Raw genomic sequence first — 24,736 nt, 5'->3', positions numbered from 1 at the left:
TATTATGACATAAATATTGCACATAATGATATAACGTGCTTTCAATTTTGATTTTATATTAACTAGTAGACTTCTTCCATTTATTTCAAACACAATTCTTCATTGAAATCAAATTATTAAGGCAGATGAAAGCGGATAATATAAGTAACATGATTTTTTAACTAACCATCTTTGATTTTAAAACGGAAAAGGAAGTACATGATGGGGAATAACAGCAAATCAATTCCGGATCATGTTCCGGATATGTTTTTTTCAAAGAAGACCTGTCAAAGAATATGAGGTTATTACAGGATTTTGTGTGTTTTAATATGTAAACTCAAATGCAAATAATATATAATTCTTCTGTTAAATTGACCAGGAAGATGAGTTGCAATTCATGATACACGTATACCATAATGGCATAAAAATAAGGCTCAAAATGTGCACCAGAATTTCAATAAATATAAAAATAAAAGATGTGGTATGATTGCCAATGAGACAACTATCCAACAGAGACCACATGACATAAAAGTTAGCAACCAAAGGTAACGATACTGCCTTTAACAAGGAGCAAAATCCATACCGCATAGCAAGCTATAAATAACCCCAACATGACAAACATTTATGTGCAAGAAGGGGAAGCCCAGATATTCCGAAACCCCATTAGTCCGTCACCCCATTGATCCGACACTCCATTAGTCCGACGCCCCTTTGGTCCAACATCCCAATGGTCCGACACCCCATTGGTCCAACACCGAATAATTGAACAATCGTTAATATCTTTTTATATTAGTAAGACTGATGATGTGTTTATTTAATATTAAAACTGTGTCTACAACCAAACGCCTTATCCATCGACTGATCCAAGTTATCAAGGTAGCTTGGTAGACATGTATTTGTTAAAATATTGGGAAATAACCACCATAACAACATATAAAATGACCGAGACGAGCACCTCGTTGTCTTGCTTGGCTAAAAAATGAGTACAATCAATCTCTTAACTACAGTACACATTTTGTCAAACTAGAATATAATTTGTGAGGTTTTGTCAAATAACTTGCATGCAGATTCTTTACTGTGTATCTCTCCCAAAGCAGAGAATTAAGAAAGTGAAGGCTAGCTCTCAGTGCTTTCCAAATAGAACTCTTATCTGTAAAGTTTGGTGCGTTCTCCTTAAGGAAACTGTTTGACTATATAACAACAATATACAAGCTGGTAAATAGTAATTATAATGATAACAACAATAAAACTGGTAATGAAATTAATAATTTCATCATTTTCTAGACATCTAACAAACGAGGAGATTAGATGGTTATGGAGTTTTGTATGAAATCTGTATGTTGCTATGCAATAAACCACTTTTGATCCTAGCAGACCAACCTCTGTGTATTTTTCTAGTGACTGTATTCTAGTGTCAGTATGCCAAAGGAGTAAGTTCACGAAGGGTTAAAATTGGCCCTAAGATTTTGATGATCAGGCCAAAATACTACACATTTCACATATAAATAGTTGTGATATTACTATTAATACAAAACAGAGACATATAATACATATTATATGTCTCTGTACAAAATAAGTTCATTTTGGCAAATCACATTAAAAATGACGAAGTATTGACAACTTAAGAATGCATTCTTTGTGTTGTAACGTTAGTTTTGGTCAAATTTTCAATGATTCTTAACAGTTTTTAGGATAATTTACTTTGGCCGCCACCTTTGATCCAGAAAGTTTTTGTGTCTAGGGATTCACTATCGTCATTGGCAACTTTTGGTTACAGAATATTTTGGATCCTAGGTTGCGGCCAAGGGTTTCCTCAAGCTTTTAGGTCCGAAAAAAATGCACGAAATCATCATATTTTGACAATATATCCAAAATGTGCTGATTTTGAAGTCAAGAATGTACTCTTATGAAAAGATTTATTTAAGAAAGAACGAAGTTAGGCTTTTGAAATAGATCCATTTAAGAACCAAATTACAATGTATGTCCATTTTGAAATTTTATAATAAAGTCGAAATTCAAGGCCATATTTGCTAGAGCAGACTAATTTAGAAAACAACTTATGAAAAATTAAACAATATGAAGCAAAGGCTTATTCTTTTATAATTAGGGCACTAAGGTAAATTTTACTTTGATATGTACAATGCAAATAAATCAAGGAACTTAAGACTGGACAATCTTCTCACAAAAAATTTGTTGTAATGCCAAAGTAAAAGGCTATACATCCACAGGCACTGGTCTCTGAAAAAATTACCTATATGTATATAGGTAAAAAAAATTCAGAGACAAGTTCCTGTGTATACATGATTATACTGCCTTTTTGTACATGATTATTTTTTTGGTTTATATCCAGTGGCAAATGGTTCATGTATTTTTAATACAAGTTTATCGAAGTTTCAATCTCAATAAGGTCTTCGTATATAGAACTAATTTTCAACAATTGTACTATCAATATTTTGATCAAACTTTTAAACTCACTAATCATAGAATATATTATCAATTAGCAACTCGACAACTTTCAGTTTTGAAAGTTTTCGATCTATAAGTTCGTGTACAGTGTAGATGAACAGAACTCATCATACTTGAAAAAAATATTCCCTTCGAATGGCAAAATGATACTTTTTCGGTAATGACAGTTTCCGAGATTAAATTAAGTGAACGATGAGAGACTGCACTACCGAGGACTGTTCTTTACATTTTCTTTTTAGTGGAGTGTAGTTTCCCAAAGAACACATCGTGTATGAATTAACCAAAACTTGCAAGGTTCTCGATTGCTTTATGTGCATATGGTCATAGTATTTCTTAAATACCAGATGGGTGGTATGGTATTATCTGTTTATTTAACATACTTATAAGAAAGAGTAGTTCAAATACCACGCCAACAATTCTATGATTCTGTGAATAAATTTTCTATTACGCCAGAAATGTATCTTCCTTTGTCGGACTAATGGGGTGTCGGACCAATGGGGTGTCACACTAATGGGGTGTCGGACAAATGGGGCGTCAGACTAGTGGGGTGTTGGAATATCGGGGCGAATCCATACAAAACACAACAAACTACAAAAATCAGATAAAAAGGGCTTAATATTAAATCAGATCAAAACAAAGCAAAAACAAGGAATTATTTGAATCTGGAATAATTTTGAATTCTGGAAAATTGATTAGAAATGTATGATGAAAACTAACCCAACAAAATAGGGTTAGCCATGCGTGCATGGCTAAGGTTAATTTTACTTTCACTATCATTTCAGTATGAACTAACTAACCCACCTTAGCCATGTGCGCACCTTAGCCATGCGCGCATGGCTAACCCTATTTAGTTGGGTTAGTTTTCATCATATATTTCTCATCAATTTTCCAGAATTCAAAATTATTCCAGATTCAAATAATTCCTTGTTCAAACATAACTAGACACAAAATACAGATCTTATAGTTCTCACAGTAAATGAAAGCTAGTTCAAAGCCATAGCAAATAATAAAAAATCAGGTAGGAAGGTGTCCGAGAAAAAAAAAAGTTAAACAGCCTTTCCAGGTTCATCTGAGCATGGCTTCATTCACATGGATCATCAATAATGTTAAGCTTGTAGTATTTAAACACTTATCTTAAGGACCTTCAAGATTAAATGCAATCATTATCAGTAAAGCAGGTGAGAGATTTCAGTGTATGCACTCTTGTTTCTATATGCAGTAGTAGTTGAAATAGTGAAAATGTGTACACAATTTCATAAAAATCAGAAATACTGCCAAATTACATAATGTTTGCCTTTTCCGCAATGTTAGTTGTAATGACTGTTTTTGTGTTTATTGAGGTATTTTGATGAACAACGCTTTATGTAATGTTTTGACTTTACAGTAAATAACTTCTTTTTCAGTCTTCATAGAAAAAAAAACAGTGACCAACAGAATCTGAAGACATAAATATGAAACTGTACTACAAGAATGATGTAAGTATATACTGTACTGCCTATTACAATCAATAAGTTATCAGGTTTAGTGCACAAAAAATATCAGCCATAAGCCACCTTTTTGGAGGGCCAAAAAAGATTCACATTGTGTGGTACCAGTAGTTTAATCAAGAAAATTGAACAAGGGAGCTTTGCGAGCTTGTATTACAAAATGTATGTGTCAAAAGAAGAGAATTATACTTCATATTTCATTCATGAGTGATGGTGATCTACAGATTTTAGTCTAGTAAATAAAAAAATGATTTGAAGTGCTATTGTAGTGTTGTCGTATGAATCTTAAGAATTAATGGTGATGCTTATCCTCCAGCAGGACAAATTTGCATACATATTTAATAAAGTGGAATGCATCTGCGATTATCTTTTATTTTTCTGATCCAGATAATAACTACTGTCTGAAATACTTCAATTTTTATTTCATCAATTTCAGGAAGTGCTACCATTACAGAATACAAAACCAAAATCTGCATTCCTTGGTTTGGTACAGTGGACGTGTATGCTGATTGCTGGGTAAATTATATGAGGGTCTGGATGGGGTTTACCAAAAAGAGAATAATGGGGAAAAAGTGTGCAACAAACGGCCTAAAAATAAAGAATAGAGTAAAATATTGGAAAAAAATACAGAATAGAGAATAATGGTTTGCTAAAATATAAAGAATACAGAATAATGGACAAAACATATAAAGAATACAGAATAATGGGCAAAAATATAAAGAAAAGTGAATAATCGGCAAAAAATATAAAGAATAGACTAAGAATAATGAAATGTGGGATCCCCATTCCAGATCCTCTTATATAGTGATACTTAATTAAACCAAACCTTGATCAAGTTGAATACCTCTCTGAACTGATATTTGTGTTTTAAAGCAGAAACTACACAGACATATTCTTCAGAAATATGAGTTTTAGACTGAAAGGTAAATTAAGTACAAAACATAATTAACAACATTTTGATATCATAAACTCTCCTTAATTTATATTTATTAAAAAAAAAAGATTAAAAATAGTTTTTAATGGATCTTTTCAATAAATTGATACTTAAACTTATATGAATTGCAAAACATGGGACTTATTAGAGTTAACATATATATGTCTCTTCACAATTTTGTTCCTTATTAATTGTTCTATCCTACTTTTCAGCACATTAGCATATGGAAGTTACACAATTTTTGTCCATCTGTGTGAGGTAGATGGTAGGATTCCTTTCAGTTCTGCATCGTCGACCCTCATGATAGAAGCCTCAAAGGTAAGAGGATTCACAGTATTTGAAATTCTGTGGATTTTTTTATAATCGTGGATTGAGGAAAATTTTATTTTCGTGGAAATATGATTTTGTGGTTTTTTCATAGGCAGCATACAAGCTTATTGAATAATTTCCTTTTTGATCATTTAAATTTGTGGTATGCCAACAAAATCCACGAATATGGTATCCATCAGATAATAATGATTGCATAGTACCTCTTAGTTAAGAACAAATAGTGAGTATGGTGTTACTATGAGAATAATGGGATATCTGCTGATATTATATATCAATTCAGAAATTCAACTTCTGTCCTTAAGGATGTACACCTCTGAGGAGCCAAAAATTTCTAGAATTAAACTTTTTTTCTTAACCTGATTTTTGGGTTTATATGACTGTAAAAAAATATTGATGAAGAAAAAATCATATGGTGGTGCACTTCTTTTTTTGCTACGGCCCTTTGAAAGTAACCAATTTTGATGATTTTCTCATTTTTCATCAATTTTTACCCATTTTTGGGCTTTTATCGTGAAAAAAATCACAGTTCCACAATTAAACTTTTTTTCATACTTTCAATAAAGATGAAGTGGACCAATCTGAATAAATTTAACTTAAAAAAACTATAGGTAGGTGTTGATATAAGAAAGTTTTATCATATTCTAATGCTTTTTTGTGTCAAATTTGCCATGTTGTCAATTTTGTAAATTTGTGATTTTTCTCTTATTTTTAGCTCAAAATGTGTATTATTTCAACTTCTTTATTATAAATGATTGAAAAAATACATAGCTAAGAAATTTGAAAAGAAAAAAGTGATATGGGATGTACATATTTCTGGTAAAATCATTTCTTGTACCCCTCACCCATTTTATCAAAATTTTGGCTAAAAAGACTGACTTGATTGGTAATAAAATTTGAAAAATTTATTACTCAAAAACTACTTATTGTAAATACACAATTTTTTTCACAGAGTTAAGTTTGATTATAACATTTTTTAAATTCATTGATATTTTCCACTTGTATCACATGTTTTGGAAATAATTCCAGAACGAGACTGAAACGTCAGAAGAATACATCCTTAAAAATACTTTGTGAAGACTCGACGTCCTTGTATATGTAAATGATGTTTGGGTTAATGGGACTGTTCCTATTATGAATAATTGATCCAATGACATACCAGTGACCAGTCCCATGGCATATTGGCATATATTGGGAATACAATGTAACAATATGATGTAAAAGTAACTTAATTCATAGGATACTGAATTTCAAAAGAATTTTTGTTGTTTAAAATATTTTTTTAGTAAAGAACATAACAATATAAAATGAGGTTACATTTATTGTGGTTAACTATATTGAGCATTGCAAATGTCTCTTTTTTGTGTGATCTTTAAAGCATACCAACCTTGTACAGATGTCAGGACTCTTGTGTTCACTTGTTGGTGTAAGATTCACAGTCATCAGTACAAAGCAGACCACTGTCCCAGGTTAGGGAGAGGGTTTGGAGCCATCTAACTAGTTTAACCCCGCCACATTCTGTATGTGCCTGTCACAAGTCAGGAACCTGTAATTCAGTGGTTGTCGTTTGTTGCTGTATTTCATATTTGTTTTTTGTTCATTATTTTGTACATAAATCAGGCCGTTAGTTTTCTCGTTTGAATTGTTTTACATTTGTCATTTCAGGGCCTTTTATGGGTTTTACTCATTGTTGAAGGCCGTACAGAGACCTATAATTGTTAATTTCTGTGTCATTTTGATCTCTTGTGGAGAGTTGTCTCATTGGCAATCATACCACATCTTCTTATTTTTATATATAGAGGGCCTGAAAGAAAGAACATATTTGATAATTTTTTAATGTTTTTTCTTCAGCTTGTGACTTCATTGGTGCTATACTTACAACAGACATCCTGTAAACCAATCAGCATTCCAAAGTTTACATTATGGCTTCCATTCTCAATACCAGCAATATTATATGCTATAAATAATAACATGGCAATACACATGCAGTTACATATGGACCCGACTTCTTATCAGGTAAACATATGTTGTAAATAAAGATACTGTTTTTGTATATACACATTGTTAGGGCCCTATTAACATATATTGCTATAAAAAATATGGGTTAGGTATATGCACATTGTAAGGGCCTTGTTAACATATCTTGCTATAACAAAAATATCGGTTAGGTACATGTATATACACATTGTTAGGGCCCTGTTAACTTATATTGCTAACAAAAATACCAGTTTGGTATATACACATTGTTAGGGCCCCATAAGTCTTTCAAGATAAACAAATGAAATAAACAAAAACACAATATGCAATTATATATGTACCATTTTCCTGAAAAAAAAGGATAAAGAAATTATAGAATTTTATAGGTTTCCGTGATTTTTACTAAAATCTACATGCCTATGTCATAGTGTTTTACCAAATTGAATGAAGGATAAAATTATGAAAACAATGTAAATCGTAATGAAATTGATGTGTAAAGTGAAAAATGTAGGAAATTGATGAGTATGGTTATCATTGGGTCATAAGGTCTAAATATGTGTTATATCTAAGCATTTGTTTGTTTTCTCATTTGAATTGTATTACATTTTGTTATGTCAGGGCATTTATAGCTTACCATATGGTATGGGAATAGCCCAAGGCCTTACAGTGACCTAGTTGCATACATGTACATCATTTGGTCTCTGGTGGGTAGGTGTCTCATTGGCTATCATACTGCATCTTCTTATTTTTATATTAATTTTATTATCTGACACAAATTACAGGTTGTTAAAACACCCCTGCAGTAGGAGAACTTAAAACCCCATTCTGCAGATCAAAGATTAAAGTTTTTTTTTTATAATGACAATTATACCATTCAAGGTGTTTTAGTTGGCAGAAAAATGTATCAATGTTTGTATAAAATTGGTAAAATATTTGAATCAAGATTGCTACTTAATTTTAGGCATAATTGGTTTATTCATGAAATTTGCAACCCAAAATTCACAAAAATTATTGAAAAATGTTTTATTTTTTCCTTAGAAAGTTGTCCATAGAAGAATTTACATCAGTCTGTTATCCTTAAAAATCCAAAGAATACAAGCACCCATAAATCTTTATGTTTTTGGTTCTACTCTGATTATTTTAACTGTAGATTTTTTATTATGAAAATAACTCAGGAACTGTCACTATTTATTATAATGTGATTGTAATAGAGATGACACAACTTACTTTTTTTCAGGTTCTCAGCAATATGAAAATAGGGGTTACAGCAGTATTATATAGAATCATTATTGGCAGGTTAGATATTTATTCTAATTGACTTTGTGACTATAAAAGTGTTAGAAGATACCACAGGTTCCATCAGGTTTTGATGTAGGAGATAATGTCATAGTCAAACAAAAAAAGCAATTAAAAAAAAATGAGAAAAAAAGAAAAAAAACCCAACCACACCACTACTTTGAAAACTCAGGATTGAGAAAAACCAAACCCACTAAAAGTGTGGGGTAAACTCTGGAAGGTTCAACAACTTCTTCTCAACTAGTAGTACCCGTATATGAAAACTTTCACACTAGCAAACAGCAGCCATGTTGCAAGATTTAACCGGTTTTTGACTTAGTTTTAAATATCTCAAACTTTTTCTCCTTCAGTAAAAAAAAGATATTTTTACAGAGAGAGTACACAGAAAATGATATATGATTTTTACAATTATCACTTTTGGCATACAATTTAATGAGTATATAGAAGGTTAATTTGACACACTTGGGGTGCTTTTTATACATAATTATCAATAATATCTTACTGATTTTTGTAAATTTTTACATATTATTTGATTTCTATGATATTGTTTGACCAACGATTATGAATATAATTAAAATAAGTTTGGAATACTAGTCAGTGAGACAGCTACGAAATAAAGGGAATAAAAAGAAAGAAGGAAAGATGTGTAGAAGTTAATAGACAGTCTTCAGCAATAGACAATTCACTTTATCCTGTCAAGCTTTAAATTACCCTTGTCCTAGACAAAAAATTGATAAATTCAAAAGACATCAAAGATCTACCTTAAAGGGAAACTTCGCAAAAAAATGAAAAATTGATATTATGTTCATTATGTATAAAAAAGCACAAATTCATAAATATTAAAGTTTTATTCTGCTAGATAAGAGATCACCATCGATTTTAAATTTAGAGTATCAATTCTCCGCATGCGGCCATTTTGACATCCTCCCTGAATATAAACCACGATATATCTATAAACCACAAAGGACCAAAACAAGCAGTAACCTAATGTAGCCGTAATTGAGTGTCGATATCTTGTCAAGCGTACGTTTGTTTTATCCGACAAGGAAAGCATAAACAGTTTCCCGGGTCACAAAAAGATTATAATAGACATGGTTGTGCAACCTTTCCTAACTAACTTGATACGGAAAATGTAATTATAATTTTTTTTTAAATAACTAGTACTATGGTCTGTCGTTTTAAAACTGTTTTTTTTAACTAAGTTTTTGAAACAAGAAATTTTAATGGAAATTAGTTAATAGTCAAAGTTCAAAGTCATAAATAAGTGTTCCGTGTAAAATTGTTTTCGAAAATCTAGTTTGTTCATAATTCTTTTATGTAATAAACTTATTTAAATAAATTCGGACCTTCCCTTATCTGATCACTAGCATGGCTTAAGAAATCCCAGAGGTATTGTGAGGTGACACGTCCAGGTATTCAAGCGATTTCCTGTCGGGCTTTAAAACTCTTATTACACAATTACATAAAGCAAGTTCGTGCATCACTTCACTTCTGAGGGTATTGATCAGTGTACACGGCCGATAACTTGTAACTTTCCATTTTGAAACTATCAGGTGTAATATACATCTTTGTCTTGCGTGTCCGATAGTGATATACTAGTCATTACTAAACTCATACGCTTGTTTATAAATAACCTTTCTGGTGTAAAGAATGATATTTATGAAAATCTAAATAATTCCCAAAAAAAGATATGATAAAATAAAAAATCTATTCACATATTTTCCAAGGGTAAATTGGGGAAAATGTAAGTATATACTCGTTGTCAATAAGTATGGACATCTTGAAACATACAAATATTGATTTAACAAAATGTACGCACTTGTCGATCATTGGTTTATACGCCTAGATAGAAGGTTACGGAACTATAGATAGTCGCAATTTAGAATATATAGATGTAAATTGAATATACGAGAGAAACATCCAGAACCAATCTGATTTAAATACAGTTCGATATCTAACTTGCTTTGGTTTCATCGAAGTTTATATGGACATAGTAAAATCACAGATTTATTTTTCAATAAGATTATTTTGAACAGTTCAAGAAATTCGTCATCATCACAATTGTTGGGTATAATGTATAATAATGTGAACATGGTTCTAAAAGTACCTGATGTCAATTTTCCTGTTCCGACATGCATGTAATATATATGCCACTGGACGTACACTAATGATCCCCAAAAAGCCTATTTGAAGAAATAAAGAAACTTCACTGCGGATAGACTGATAGTAGTTGTATTAACGTCTGGTCAGCTAGAGGGTTGATTAATTTTTTTAGTTAGCTTCTGGTGGTAATAAACCATTCCTAATATTGCACTTATGCATAAAATATCAAATGAGAGTAATATAAGAGAAAATATAAATACGAAAAGTCGCATATCTGGTACAAAAAGTCTCACCATGAACTATAGGATTTTACGTACGATTGTCATTCTTAATCGAAATAACGGACAGTCATTTAAATACATGCATGTACGCTGTGATAAAAAGGGGTGTCGCAGTTGCATAGTATTCATCATAAATCTATTTCAAGTTTATACTTTCCTGTTATTTTTATAAGTTAACGCAGAGACATGTATACATCTCTAACTAACGACAATCAACTATATAAATATCTGAATCTGATGTGATTTACCGTTCATGTCTTTCTTTTTCTCCTTTTTTGTTATTTTGGCAGGAATATATACATTGTAAGATATACTGTTCCCAGGTTTGGGGAGGGGGGGGGTTGAGTTAATGTCTATCGAAAGTTACAAAATAAGAACGGTGTATTTATGAACTTACAAGAAGAATTCTGTTCTTGGGCGTAGTTTTCTTTTTTTTTTAGTTCAGTGATTTAAATTAAGAGAAAAAAAATCTAGTCAGAATTTAAATTAAATCGTTCCGGCAATCCCCCACCTAAGACGCCTCTAAAATAATGAATGGTCATGCTTCACAATCATCAGAATTTTCGTTGCATTGGTATATTCTGTATCAGTAGTGATTAACCTTGACATTTCCGGGTATAACAGAGCTACTTGTATATTACCTGTATGTGGTTAGGTGATCTTAGGTGACGTCCCATGAGGTCTTACGTATACAGGTTCACATTTATAATGGTTTCTGATATAACAATTAGGTTTTATGACATTCACACTTCTGCATGTTCTGTATACCAAATTCTTATCTTTTTTTCGGACCGAATGAGGATGTGAATATTTTCCAGGAAAAATATTGAGTATCAAATTAATTTCGGGATTTTTTCTTTCTTGGTATTAAATCACAGAAATTTAAAGAATATACTGCTTGTCCGTTTTAGGAGTATTCTTGTCAGTTTAAACAGACGTATATATATGTCTCTGGTTTAGAGTGGGTTTATGAATGAATGATAAGTCTTGCAAAGGTACAAGATATAAAGCACATTGAAAATTGATTCCGCCGGTCTTTCTCCATTCAAAAAAGGAAAGTTGACGTTAGATTGATTCGGTTGATTTTTTAAAACATCGTTGGTCAAATAGCTAAAGAATTTATACGTTGTGAGATTTTGAATATTTTAATCAGGGCATTCCCGATTAGGTTAATGTAGATCGCTTTGGACGGACCAAAGTATATTAATGTAACTGATAATTTTCTCTGCACATTTAAATAAATATTCAAGGTTACCGATGATAATTTGAAATAGTACAGTTTTGATTTATACGCTCGTTTTCGTGAGCCATTTTTATCTATAAAATTCTTTAATTGAAAGTAATTCAGAATTTCGATGTTACAACAAAATGATCACCTATTTATTAAAAAATTGAGCTAACGCAAAATATTAAAAAATATATAACGGCGATTCAGTTATTTTGCCACCATATTCCTCCCCAAATAATAAAAAAAAATATCCTGTCTCAAACCCGCACTTCTGTTTTATCCTTTTTATCCCCATGTTTTTCATACTTACAACGGTGAACCCTTGAGGCCAAACAAAACTCTTGTGAAGATCAAAAGATTAAAATTACATAATGCTAATCTTTTAATAACCGTGAATTTAACCACGCCTTTACCAGGTGGTGTCAGTATAATACACATGTATTGTATTTACACAGTACTAGACTGAAGCAAGGATTTGTATAGTAAGACAAATCCTCGATGGAAGTAATAGGTGAGAATACAAACATGCATTTTTATTACGCTATCAGTTATATATGTTTGTTCAACATATCCGTCGGAAAAAAAATCATAAAAACATTCTATTGTATGATTTACTTTTATTACTATAATAATATCAGAAATCCTTAAAATATAAAAGGTGCATTTTAATTTTAAAAGTTGCACGGCTGATCACTTTTCTTTCTGAATTATTAGTTGGTTAATAGCTACGCCAAAAGTCGTGGATGCGCTTTAAATCGCGTTATAAGATGATTAACGAACAAGACTTAAAATGAGATTAATCCACTCCCGGCATGCAAAAAGACTTAAACTACGTCACAGAAGTCAGGAAGTTCGAATAAATAAAATTAATAATTCCCAATTTTCTTCTTTATTAGTGTTCATATCCAGATAAAACTTGGTGAATATGTTTTTTATGGTATTATGAACATAATAAGATGATAAGTAAAAAATCGCGAATTTTCCCTTTAACCTAATTTTGTTAAAGGACGTCATAATTACACCAAAAGTGTTCTAATGTGTCAGAACTTGTTGGTTATGTATTTGTCAGATATTTTTACACATTTTGCCATCAAATGTATACCGTTTTTACTGAAGTTTAATTTCGCGGAATTATAGTGCCAATATTGACCCTTTGTGAACCGACCCTTTTTATATGCCCGTTTACGGGACGTATTATGGTAAATTGTTGTCCGTCTGTCTGTCCGTCCGTCGTCAACATGTCGGACAATAACTCAAAAACTCTTTAAACAATTTGAATGATACTTTGGTGAATTGTTTATATCTATTGACGTGAGCTTCCTTTTGATTTTTATAAATTTAAGATTTTACATTTATGAGTTATGGGGTTTTATCCATTAAAAAAGGGGGATTTTCCAGTTTTCGGACAATAACTCAAAAACACTTTCATCAATTTTCAAGAAATTTGGAGAATTGTTTATATCTATTGACATGAGCTCCCTTTCAATTTTATAAATTTTAGATTTTGCGTTTCCGAGTTTATATGGGGTTTAATTTTTTTAAAAAGGGGGATTTTCCAGTTTTTGGACAATAACTCAAAAGTGCTTTGAGCAGTTTTCATGAAACTTTGGTGAATTATTTATATCTATTGACTTGAGCTTCCTTTCGATTTTTATAAATTTTAGATTTTATGTTTCCGAGTTATGGGATTTTATTCAAAAAAAGGGATGATTTTCCAGTTTTGGACAATATCTTAAAAGTGCTTTGAGCAATTTTCATGAAACTTTTGTGACTGTTTATATCTATTAGAATAACCTCCCTTTAGTTTTTTTATATAGATACCAAAGACTCTTTAAAACATTTTAACAAATATAACTTTATATTTCAGACGTCTGTCTAAGATACAATGGTTTGCATTAGGAATTTTAACGATAGCAGGGCTGTTTGATAGGTTAGTAAGGATTTATTTTTAATTTGAAGGTAACTGTCGTGCTGCATTTTTTACAATGAAGTAAAATTTTTGATCAGTGTGCTATTCTTTTTTATTGTTTTGAATTGATCACATAACCATGAGTCAGCTCAAATTTTGAAAATGAAAGATTTCTAAATCTTGATAAATACAGTTTTGTATTAAATTCTTTATAATGAACTTTTGAATCAACAGGCTCAAAGCTCAAATTTACAACAATTAAGTTGAATTCTTTTGGCCTGTAGACCTGTTTTTACAGGCCCAACAGAAATTTTACAAGGCTAGGCTGGTGTACCTGTGGTTCAGTGTGAAGACTGGGCTATTTTAGTATATTTTGATAGATTTGACAATTTTAAACTTTATTAGATAAATAAGAGTTGCAGTTTAAGAGTTGAAATCTGACAAAATTACAGAAACTTTTCTTTTGCAGCTATGGAGGGTATTCTAGTAAATCACGGTCTGTGACAGAAATCCATATTACCTTGACTGGGTTAATTATGATGATCTCATATTGTTCTATCTCAGGGTTCGCTGGTGTCTACTCTGAGTACATTCTCAAAAGACATATCAAAGTGAGTTTAAACATGCACATCATTTGAACTCTGGTGGATTGTTGTCTCATTGGCAATCATACCACATCTTCTTATTTTTATATAGTAGTTCTTGATGGTGTCTAATAGAATGGAACATGTCTAGATCAAACCATTAGTAACATAAACCAGTCTAAACCGATCTTTGAATTAACCAAAACCTGTCTTTACCGAACTTTGAATTAACCAAAAACCTGCCTTAACTGAACTTTGAATTAACCAAAAACCAGTCTAAACTGAACTTATGATTAATTAAAAACCTGTCTCAATCAAACATGTTTGACTTTGAAAATGTGAACCATGCTGAGTTGGATGTCTATGATTTTGTCATGCATAATAAGGGAGAAATGTACAAAAAAGCGCTGGGACACACCAATGTATTGTTTTTATTATTCACCTTTCTGGTCATTGTTGGTGTACTTGTTGAAGTGAATAAAAAGTATATTATCAAAAGTTTCAGGGGAGGAAGCTCATATTCAACATAACTACAAGTAAGAAATGAATTAAAAAAAAGTATATGTTGAATTAATATTTAAAAGTAATAGAGATCTTTTGAACAATAGGATGTTTTATTAAAATAGTTGTAGCCGTTTCATATTTGTCACTACATGTTGAGTCCTTAGTCTATATACTTTCTTTGGGTTTATTAAACATTTTCATGTACAATATTCAGCTCTTTTTTTAAAATCAGATTGACCTCATTAAAAGGCTATAATTGTAAAATACTGCAGATTCATTATTATTCATGGGCTACCAATTTTATAGGATTTTGTGGTTAAAGCTAAACCAAGAATTTAAATGTTCAACAAAATACAAATATTTTACAGGCTTGTAGGCAGACTTTGACAAAACCAAAAAATCAAATATCTACAAAAATACAGTTTTTCCACAGTTCACAAAAATTGGTATGAACCACAAAAATCCACAATAGCATTATATAAACTTTTCAATATCATTAATTTTTTAATTTTTAATGCGATTGTTAATTCAGTGTTGCACTATGATACTGATCTCCTAATCTATCTTAATTAGTACAAGTCAGTAGGAATGCTTTTCAAATCAATTTCCCAATTAAAAAAGGCTGTTTGCTAACACTGAATTCAATTATTGTTTATTATCATACAGTAATTATATATATGGTAATACATTGTAAATGCTTAATGTTGTAACTTTTAACGCTATGTTCTTTCTGTCACAAAAAAAGCCTAGTTTTAATTTTATGGATAGTGTCCCAACCTATTCTTGACATAATCTAAATACTAGTTTTCAATAGTTTCAATACTGTAAAATATTCAGCTCTTTTTTTTACATCAGATTTTGATGCAGGTTTTTTTTGTGTTCTATTTCTTGGTGTATATACGAAGATGTAATTAATGCAGCCTATTCGGTTCTTGAATACATCGTAATTAAATCTTTTAAAATTATTTCTGACTTTTTTGCAGATGTCCCTTCACTTACAGAATATGTTGTTATATATATTTGGTGTGTGTGTGAATGGTACAGTTTGGTTTATACATGAACTAAGTAATCCAGAAATTGGTAAGTAAAAAGTTGTTATTCAGTCATTTTATAATTTGAGATGTTACAATGTTATTCTTTATTTTTATAATTATGGTCATCTTTTCTGAACCTTTAGAACATGCTTTGACTAAAAGGAGATGTAGATATATTTCATTGAGACAGCCATGCAACAGAAATACCAAGTAAAATACATTTCGAGTGCAACATACAGTCTTCAACAATAGACTGATGTCTATGCAGTAGTTCAAGCTGTAAATAATTTGAGTAAAAAAAGTTAGGAGTATTAAAAGGAAACTATGAAAGAAGTGCCATAATCACCAAATTCTCCAAATAACAATTAAGACAAATTTGTTAAGAGATTTGATTGTCCTTGATCCTCATACATATTATAATTTTATTTTCAGAGGATAGATTCTCATTGTTTAGAGGATATACTGGTTTAACAGTTGTTATCATTTTATCACAGGTAAGAAATAAGAAATCCTTTTATAGCTTTTTGCATTTGGTTTTTTGTCCTGTCTGCAATGAATTCGTGGAAGGGGAGACAATCGCGTGCTTTTCCGGTGATGAAAAGGGCGGCATTGTCAGCGTCAACAATTGTTAAGTTTCTGCCTATGTTAGTTTGATAAGAACTACTTGTGATAGATCAATGATATTTCATATAAAGTTGCATTACTATCAGTACATATCAGTTTGGTGACTTTTTTTTACCCTGCCCCCTAGGTCATGGTGCAGTGACTTTGAATGAATTTTTTTCAATGTTAAGTTTTCTGCTTAAGTTAGTCTGATAGAAACTACTTGTGATAGATCAATGATACTTTTTATAAAATTGCATTACTATCAGGACATACCGGTTTGAAGACTACTTTGAGGCCCTGCCACCTAGGTCATGGTCCAGTGACTTTCAATTAATATGGAATTTTCAATGTTAAGTTTTTCTGCTTTGCTTATTTTAGTTTGATGGGAACTACTTACAATAGACAACAATATTTTGTATAAAGTTACATTTCTGTCTGTACATCTCAGTTTGTCAACCATTTCGAGGCCCTGCCCACTAAATCACAGCTGTTTTGTCCGTACTAGTTCATGATCTAGCTACTTTGAGTTAATTAGCAATGTTGCTGTCCATCAGATTTTATGCAGACAGGCAAGACATATCTCTGTGTCAACAGTTTATTATTTGAAAGAATACCTTTTTCAACATTTTTATTTATGTGTAAACTTACCTTATTCACTTACAAACTAGTTAAAGTCTGAAGGCCTAGTTTTGTAAAGGATTAGTTTACACATAAATAAATTCCATAAAATAACCTTTATAACTTTTTATAATTCCAATGAAATGCTCTAAAAAATGTATTTTCATATCAAAATAAATGGATATTTACAGAACAATTGTGTTTGCTTACGAAATAAATACTTGCAAAACCAAGAAAGGAATTTATCTAACCATGTGTAAATTTTAAGGTTTTCATGATTAATCGATGGAAATTAAGATTACTTGCAACATTGGAAATTCTACCCTATGTAATCTATTCTCATGACAACAAGGAGAAAAATGGCGTTATTTTCTGTTGAATGTATGCAATACTTTCTTTTTCATTTCAGGCTTTAAATGGTTTGATCATGTCTTCCATAATGAAGTACGCTAGTAACATTACACGACTATTTATAATATCCTGTTCGACACTGATCACAGCTGTTTTGTCCGTACTAGTGTTTGGTACAACTTTAAATATGTATTTTATTATGTCTGCTGTTCTAGTGTGTGTTTCTATTTATATTTATTATATGAAATAGACAAACAAAATGTTTTTTACTTATTTATTTATTTATTTATTAGGTTAAAATCAGTTAACCTTGTTCGTTGTTTTTGTTCTTACTGATTGACATCAATTTTCAACATGGTTTTTTTGAGGAATCTTTTTATAAATTGAGGAAAAAATTGCACAAATGAGGGTATTTTCTTTCAGAATCTTTTCAAATAATGCAAATTTGTATATCTGTCAGGTCATTTGCCTTTTAGAGGCATACCTGGAACATTAACGCATAACACTAACAATTTGGTCACCTGTTTAAAAAAATATCCCTGTTTATCACCTGCAATTTCAAAAATTTTATGACTGTGGTTGAAAAAAAAGGGATAAAGTTGCCACTTTTGCAAGACTCAAGTACTTTGTTTATCTTTTAAAATGAAGATTTTATGGACCTTGATATATCAATGAAGTTAACTGTAATACACATGTCTTCCTATTAAGATTGCTCAATATATAGTTTTATATAAAAAAGAAAACCATTGAAAATGGGGTGTAAAATTATCTGCACTACTCATCTAGATATAAATGTATTGTTATAGAAAACTAGTCATATCTTAGACCGAGAACACAGTTATTTCGTAGTGCATTTCTTTTAGATAGTCTTTCCATTCATCAGTCCCATTTTTGTTGCAAAGTTTGAGCAGGGGCATTCGTATCCTCAGACACATTCTTCTTTTATTTTTACGTGTAATTTCATCCCCCTACTTACTATTTTATGCATAAAATATAAAGAATTTTTAAAGGTGTCTGAAAAAATTTGCAAATTATACACTGTCCACACAAGAGACTCTATTTGTAGACAAGGAAAAATCAAAGGACGATAACTGTGTCCCTGGACCATATATAATAACACTTTATTCTGAGTATATACTATTCTTGTTATTTATTCAGTTGATGTCATAAAGTAATATGGGTTTCTTGAGAACCATGTTTATGAAAGTGGGTTACGGCTGCTTGATTTATATTTGTGGTTTAATTGTGCGAGGGTGTTGTTGTATATATATTGCTGTCTATTTTAATTAGTCATAGAGAGAAAATTCATATGTTACAAATATTTATACCTATATTTTGAAAAAGAAATCCAAAGAACTGTGTTAGAATTAGAACATTATATCTTAACATTGTAGACTACTGTAAATTCAGAAATTAATGTGTGCATTTATTATTACAAATCCTTCACCAATGGCAACAAAGCAAAGTCTAATTAATGCGATTGCAAAAATGTTATGAAATCACTTGTGAAATTATGAATGCAACTTTTTTTTTATTGCAAAATTGATACTAGAAAAAGAAGTGGAGACATGAAAAGGCATTTTATATAATGATAATACTAGATAAATTTTCTTTAAAAAAAAATAATGGACATACTATGAGAGGGGGAGATTTGACTGTTCACAAGGAGACTGTCTCCTGCTTCTCTTCCAATTTGGTAAGTCTTCTAACATGAAGTTTGTAATCTAGAAACATTTTTTTTTCCCCAAAGCTTAAATTTATTAAAGTCCTCAACTGTATTATGATCATTGGATTACTGACTGTAGAATGTGACCTCGCAATAATATCTGATTGAAAGACTCTTACTTGAATATATACAGTAAATACATTAATTATTCTTACTTTGTTGTTGGATATGGAAGATTTGCTATAATAAATGCACACATTATATCATGAATTAAAATATTTTATCAGTACTATTGAATGTTTATTTTGAAATGTTAATATGAAAGTGTGTTAAGACTGTGATTACACATTTAAAAATCAAAACCTTCAATAGTTTACAGCTTTATTTTTGTCAATCATATTGTTTACATTGTTCTTATAATTTTATAGCTGTTTACATGTTTAGATTTATTATATAATTTTTTTCCAATTACATCATCATATACCTTAGCAATTGGAAAATATTTTTAAAGCTGTTTTTCTGTGAATATAGTTTGTACAACAGGATTTGACCTTTCTTTTTTGAGAAAGGTTAGCTGCAAAATTTTAATTTATAGATTAATCATCAGTTATTATTATATATCTTTAGTTTTGCAAATTGGTTAGCAAATGTACACATTTAGTTGCTGCACTTTCCACAAAAAGTCAGCAAAAATATGTTTAATAGCCTGTACCGGTATTTTTTTCAATATAAAGTTGGAAAATGTAACTATAAATGTCCTAATTTTTAAAAAGAACAATATTTAAGTATTGTGCAAATTTTAACCTGAAATTCAAGATCCATGTCTGAATTGGATTAATTGTAGGTGTTAATGAAACTTTCAGCACTTCATACCTGCCAAATTTCAAAATTCCCTTGGGGGTTTTACTTGCAAGATGGCTCTTATAGTCCTAAAAAACCTTCAAGGGGGCCTTCAAATGTATTTTAATGATATTTTTTTTTACTTCTTCTTACTTTTAAAAGCCTGCAGCCATTGTAAAATTAACTGTATTATTTAAAATTGTGGACAAAATTGCTCTTTCAAAATTTCAATTTGGGAGCTTTCATGGGGGAAATCCCCCGCAAATAGTGACAGTTGGCAGGTATGGCACTTTGCTGTATTGTAGTGGCCAGTTTTTATTGGTGGAAGAAGTCAGAGTGCCTGGAGAGAACCATCACCATTGCCCATCCTAGTCAATTAAGATGGAAGTCGAAAGCACCTGCAACAATCAGGGTTGGAACTCACAACCTCAGTGCTGACAGGCTTGTGATTGCTGATGAGCTACTTAGACCACTCAGCCACTGAGCCACTGTCTGAATTGGAATCTGTAAAAATTTTCATTTCACTTTCCATTGAAAAAATTTTGAATGCCACTACTTCAATCTAATTAAAATAAGTTCTCCATACTTGCTCCTCATTTTCATTTCAATTGTTTATGTATCACCAAGGATTTGTATGGTATCACATTTATAAAAGATAACATATTATATGTTTGAAATGGTTTTTTTTTTTACTAATAATCATGAAGAACAATATCCTAATGATTGAATTAAGTTCACTTATCAATGGTAATTATTTTAGATTGAAACAGAGTAGCACACCTACCTCAACACATATGGGCATACACACTATGAAGTACAAGGTTTTATTCCACATCAGGAAGATGTTTGTGGGACAATTGGGAAGTTTAAATGTGGGACAATTTAAAAACCTTGTTGAGATGTTTTGTTAATTTTTGTTTTTGTTTTTGATTTTTGTTCTTTTTTTTTCTATCGCTACACATGTGTAAGGTTAGGAGAGTTGAATGCTTGTTATGTTAAGGAAGATCATAAAAAAGAGTGCATTTTTGTGTAATTGCAATAAACACTGTGAACAATTACCTTTCAGCAGGAAAATATAAGAAATATCATTTGTATACACATTGCATGAAAATAAACCTTTTTCACATTTATAAAATTTTATGGGACAATCGGGAAGATGTTTGTGGGACAATTGGTAAGTTTAAATGTGGGACAATTGGGAATTGTTTTGATAGTTATTTTATTTGTTTTTAAAGTATGAAGCAGGTAATTACAGGTAATTCAATGTAACTTATAAAATTTGAAATAAACATGGAGAAAAAATGGTATTTACATAAACATATATATATATATATATAATTACTCTAAATATATATATATAATTGAAAAATTTAAAGGTATCAAGGATAAAATAAAAAATGAAAGATGTGTTATAAAGAGAAATACAAAAATACAAAATGTTGATTTTATAGATATTGGTCTAACATTAACACAATAAAAAAAAATTAACCCCAGCTGGGTCAAACAAAAGAAAGGAAAGTTAGAATTTGCTGCTTCTCCGCAAAGCACTCTGCATTTTTAAGTAAGAGCAAAATCTGGTCGGCCCTGAGTCAGAATAATTTGTCTGCATGTGTAGTGTGACATGTCTTCCTGCAGACTGTTATCTTGTGAAATATCACATATACAATCCGGCTTGAAGTGTTGGTCTATATAAAAATAAGGTGATGTGGTATGATTGCAAATGAGACAGTTATCCAACAGAGTTCAAATGAAGTGAATGTAAGGAAAGAGTAAAATAGCAAAAAATAACTCCAAGGAAAATTCATAACAGAATCAAATGGCAAAATCAAACTGATGATTTTTTCGACAATTCATATTTACATTTATAAAACTGATATTAACTTCAAGTATGTTCATGCCATTATTAATTTTAATTTGATATCGCAAAACAAACAGCAATTACATTGTTTATTTAAAAACATTTAACATAATAAAATAATGTGGGACAATCAGAACTCCAAAATTTCAACAAGTGGGACATCGGGAATAAATAAACCCATAAATTGCAATTTCAGAATTTGCCATTTTCTTGTTTTTAAGGAAGTCATTAAATTCAGACTTTTGATCAATTTTTCAATTGTTATTTGTTTTTGTGAGCCTATTAGAATTTGTTATATAATATGGATTGTTTCTTATTGTTGAAGGCTGGAGGCAATATCTTTAGATGTTAATTTTATTCCCTTTTTCCACCCAAATCCATTGTGAATGGCTGCCTCATTTTTTGAATATTCCACCTTTTTATTTTTATTTGACAAGCTTCCTTTGAACATATACTGTAGTAAAAATAAGGAAATATTTAATTCATTTCAGTCTTAAAAAATCAATAAATAGTGATAGACAAATGCCTTTATAAACATGTATTAATGCTAAAAATATATCTAATACATAAGTCAGAAAGTTTCAATTGAGAGGGATTGAAAAGTTGCTAAAAATTATTGACAGTTACCATATTTATTTTTCTTGAAGTTGCTCAAAAGTTGGCGCAATGAGAAAAAAGGGTAAAATTAGTTGTTGTCAATACTTACTTTGAAACTTGTTATTAAGAACATTTTACAGTAATAGCTTTATTTTTAAGAAATCTGAAATAAATTATTTTAGCATTGTTTATTGTCTATTTTATTTCTAAAAGAGATGTGGAAGATACCAAAGGGGTATTCAAACTCATATAAGTGAATGACAAACTGACAACGCCATGGCAACAAAATTGAAAAAAAAAACAAAAAGAAAATTAACAATTGCTCACTGACACTGGTGTTCAATTAAACCAAAAACAAAACATTTGTAGTAGGATAAATTATTTTTTCAGGAAATCAGTATCACAATTATCAGGATGCAAGGTAAAATTCAATGAGTCAGCAACCTTTCAACACAAAAAGAACCAAAAAACTTTGAGAAAGTAATACTATGTAGCAAATCTACCCTAAAACTGTAATGCCAATTGGTCCAAATATAATTCTCATTCAGGAAAAATTTCACTCATGTTAATTATTTGCTAGTTTTGATAAACAGCAACTTCAAAAACACGATATTTTGTCAAGTATGGCTTCTTTTTCAAATGCTATTGGTTGAATGGGTGAAGCGACCCCTACAGGACAAACCATTTTGTAGGTAGCTTTTTGAACCACAATCAATATCAAAAAGTTATTTATTTGTGATACCTACACTGGGGGAGTATAGTATGAATTTTGAGCTGCACTCATTTATTTTCTCATTTGCGGTAAGTGTGTTAGTTGATGAATATCACATGTTTTGTTTCTTTGATAATAGGTGGTAATTGCTGCATGAATGAATTAATAGTAAATACACAACACTTATCCATATTCATAAATGTGAATATTTTGTTAAAAACAAGGAAATATTTGAATCTGGAATAAATTTGAATTCTGGAAAATTAATAAGAAATGTATGATGAAAACTAACCTAACTAAAGAGGATTAGCCATGCACGCATGGCTAAGGTTAATTTTACTTTCACTGATATTCAGTATGAACTAACTAACCCCCTGCATGGCTAACCTTCCTAAATTGGGTTAGTTTTCATCATATATTTCTTATCAATTTTCCAGAATTCAAAATTATTCAATATTTAAATAATCCCTTGTTTTAATAAACAATGGAAATATGTAATACAAATTGTGTGTAGTTTTCCTAGGAAGAAAAATTAAAATTTCAATTTAAAAAAAAATAATAATAATAATAATAATAATAATACATGTAATAATAGTTCTTTATTTAAAGAGGGTTACACAGTTAGCTGTAAAACTAATCTTCCATGAGGCCCTCATGATAATACATTGAAATATAACAAACAAACAAATACAAAAACAATCAAACAAATACACAAATACACACATTAGCTAATATGTAGGGAATTAATAAATCACAAACTTTCCTTTATTCATTTTAATATTAAATTTCCATTGTTAGTTATAAAAATGTTAAAATAAACAAAATTTCAATTAACTTCATTGTTCCTGTCCTGGAGTGGTAATATCAGAAACTGGACATAATCATCTCTCCATATTAACAAACTCAGTTTTTTGTTTCAAACATCTGTTTATTAAGTAATATTATCTGTCCCTTTATCAGCATGAGATGGCAGATTTACAGCTCTACTTAACCATTTTATAATATAATAATCAACAGTAAATTTCAAACTATATTTCTTCTCTAAAATAAGATAATCATATGATGGTATATCTATTTTTAACTATGACTCTACTAAACTGGACATTTGCCAATTATGGTCCAATATCCAAAATCTAAATACATGGTTGGAATCAGCATATCAAAGAACCCCAAGAATTCAATTTTTGATGAAATGAAACAAAGTTGAATTTTGGACCCTGTGGACCAATTTAATAAAGAGACCCAAAATCTAAAATCTAACTACACGCTTAGATTCAGCATATCAAGGAACCCCATATATTCAGTTTTTGTTGAAATCAAACAAAAGTTTAAATTTGCACCCCGATTTGGACCAACTTAAAAACTGGGCCCAAAATCAA

The 24,736-nt window shown here is 30.5% G+C and overlaps 1 protein-coding gene across 1 annotated transcript; it reads left to right on the top strand.

The window, feature by feature from the left end:
• The first annotated feature begins 235 nt into the window (after positions 1–235).
• LOC127733029 (probable UDP-sugar transporter protein SLC35A4) lies at positions 236–22,832 on the top strand. Its single transcript, XM_052242289.1, has 11 exons — positions 236–280; positions 3,849–3,920; positions 4,369–4,448; positions 5,079–5,184; positions 7,045–7,209; positions 8,408–8,466; positions 13,946–14,008; positions 14,457–14,598; positions 16,059–16,155; positions 16,542–16,603; positions 17,743–22,832. Exons 2-11 carry the CDS (start codon positions 3,897–3,899, stop codon positions 17,932–17,934), a joined length of 990 nt encoding a protein of 329 aa, XP_052098249.1. The 5' UTR covers positions 236–280; positions 3,849–3,896; the 3' UTR covers positions 17,935–22,832.
• Positions 22,833–24,736: the final 1,904 nt, after the last annotated feature.

The sequence above is a fragment of the Mytilus californianus genome, unplaced genomic scaffold, assembly GCF_021869535.1.
Source record: "Mytilus californianus isolate M0D057914Y unplaced genomic scaffold, xbMytCali1.0.p SCAF_3, whole genome shotgun sequence".
Lineage (NCBI taxonomy): Eukaryota > Metazoa > Mollusca > Bivalvia > Mytilida > Mytilidae > Mytilus > Mytilus californianus.
This window is presented reverse-complemented; position numbering and strand designations above follow the sequence as displayed.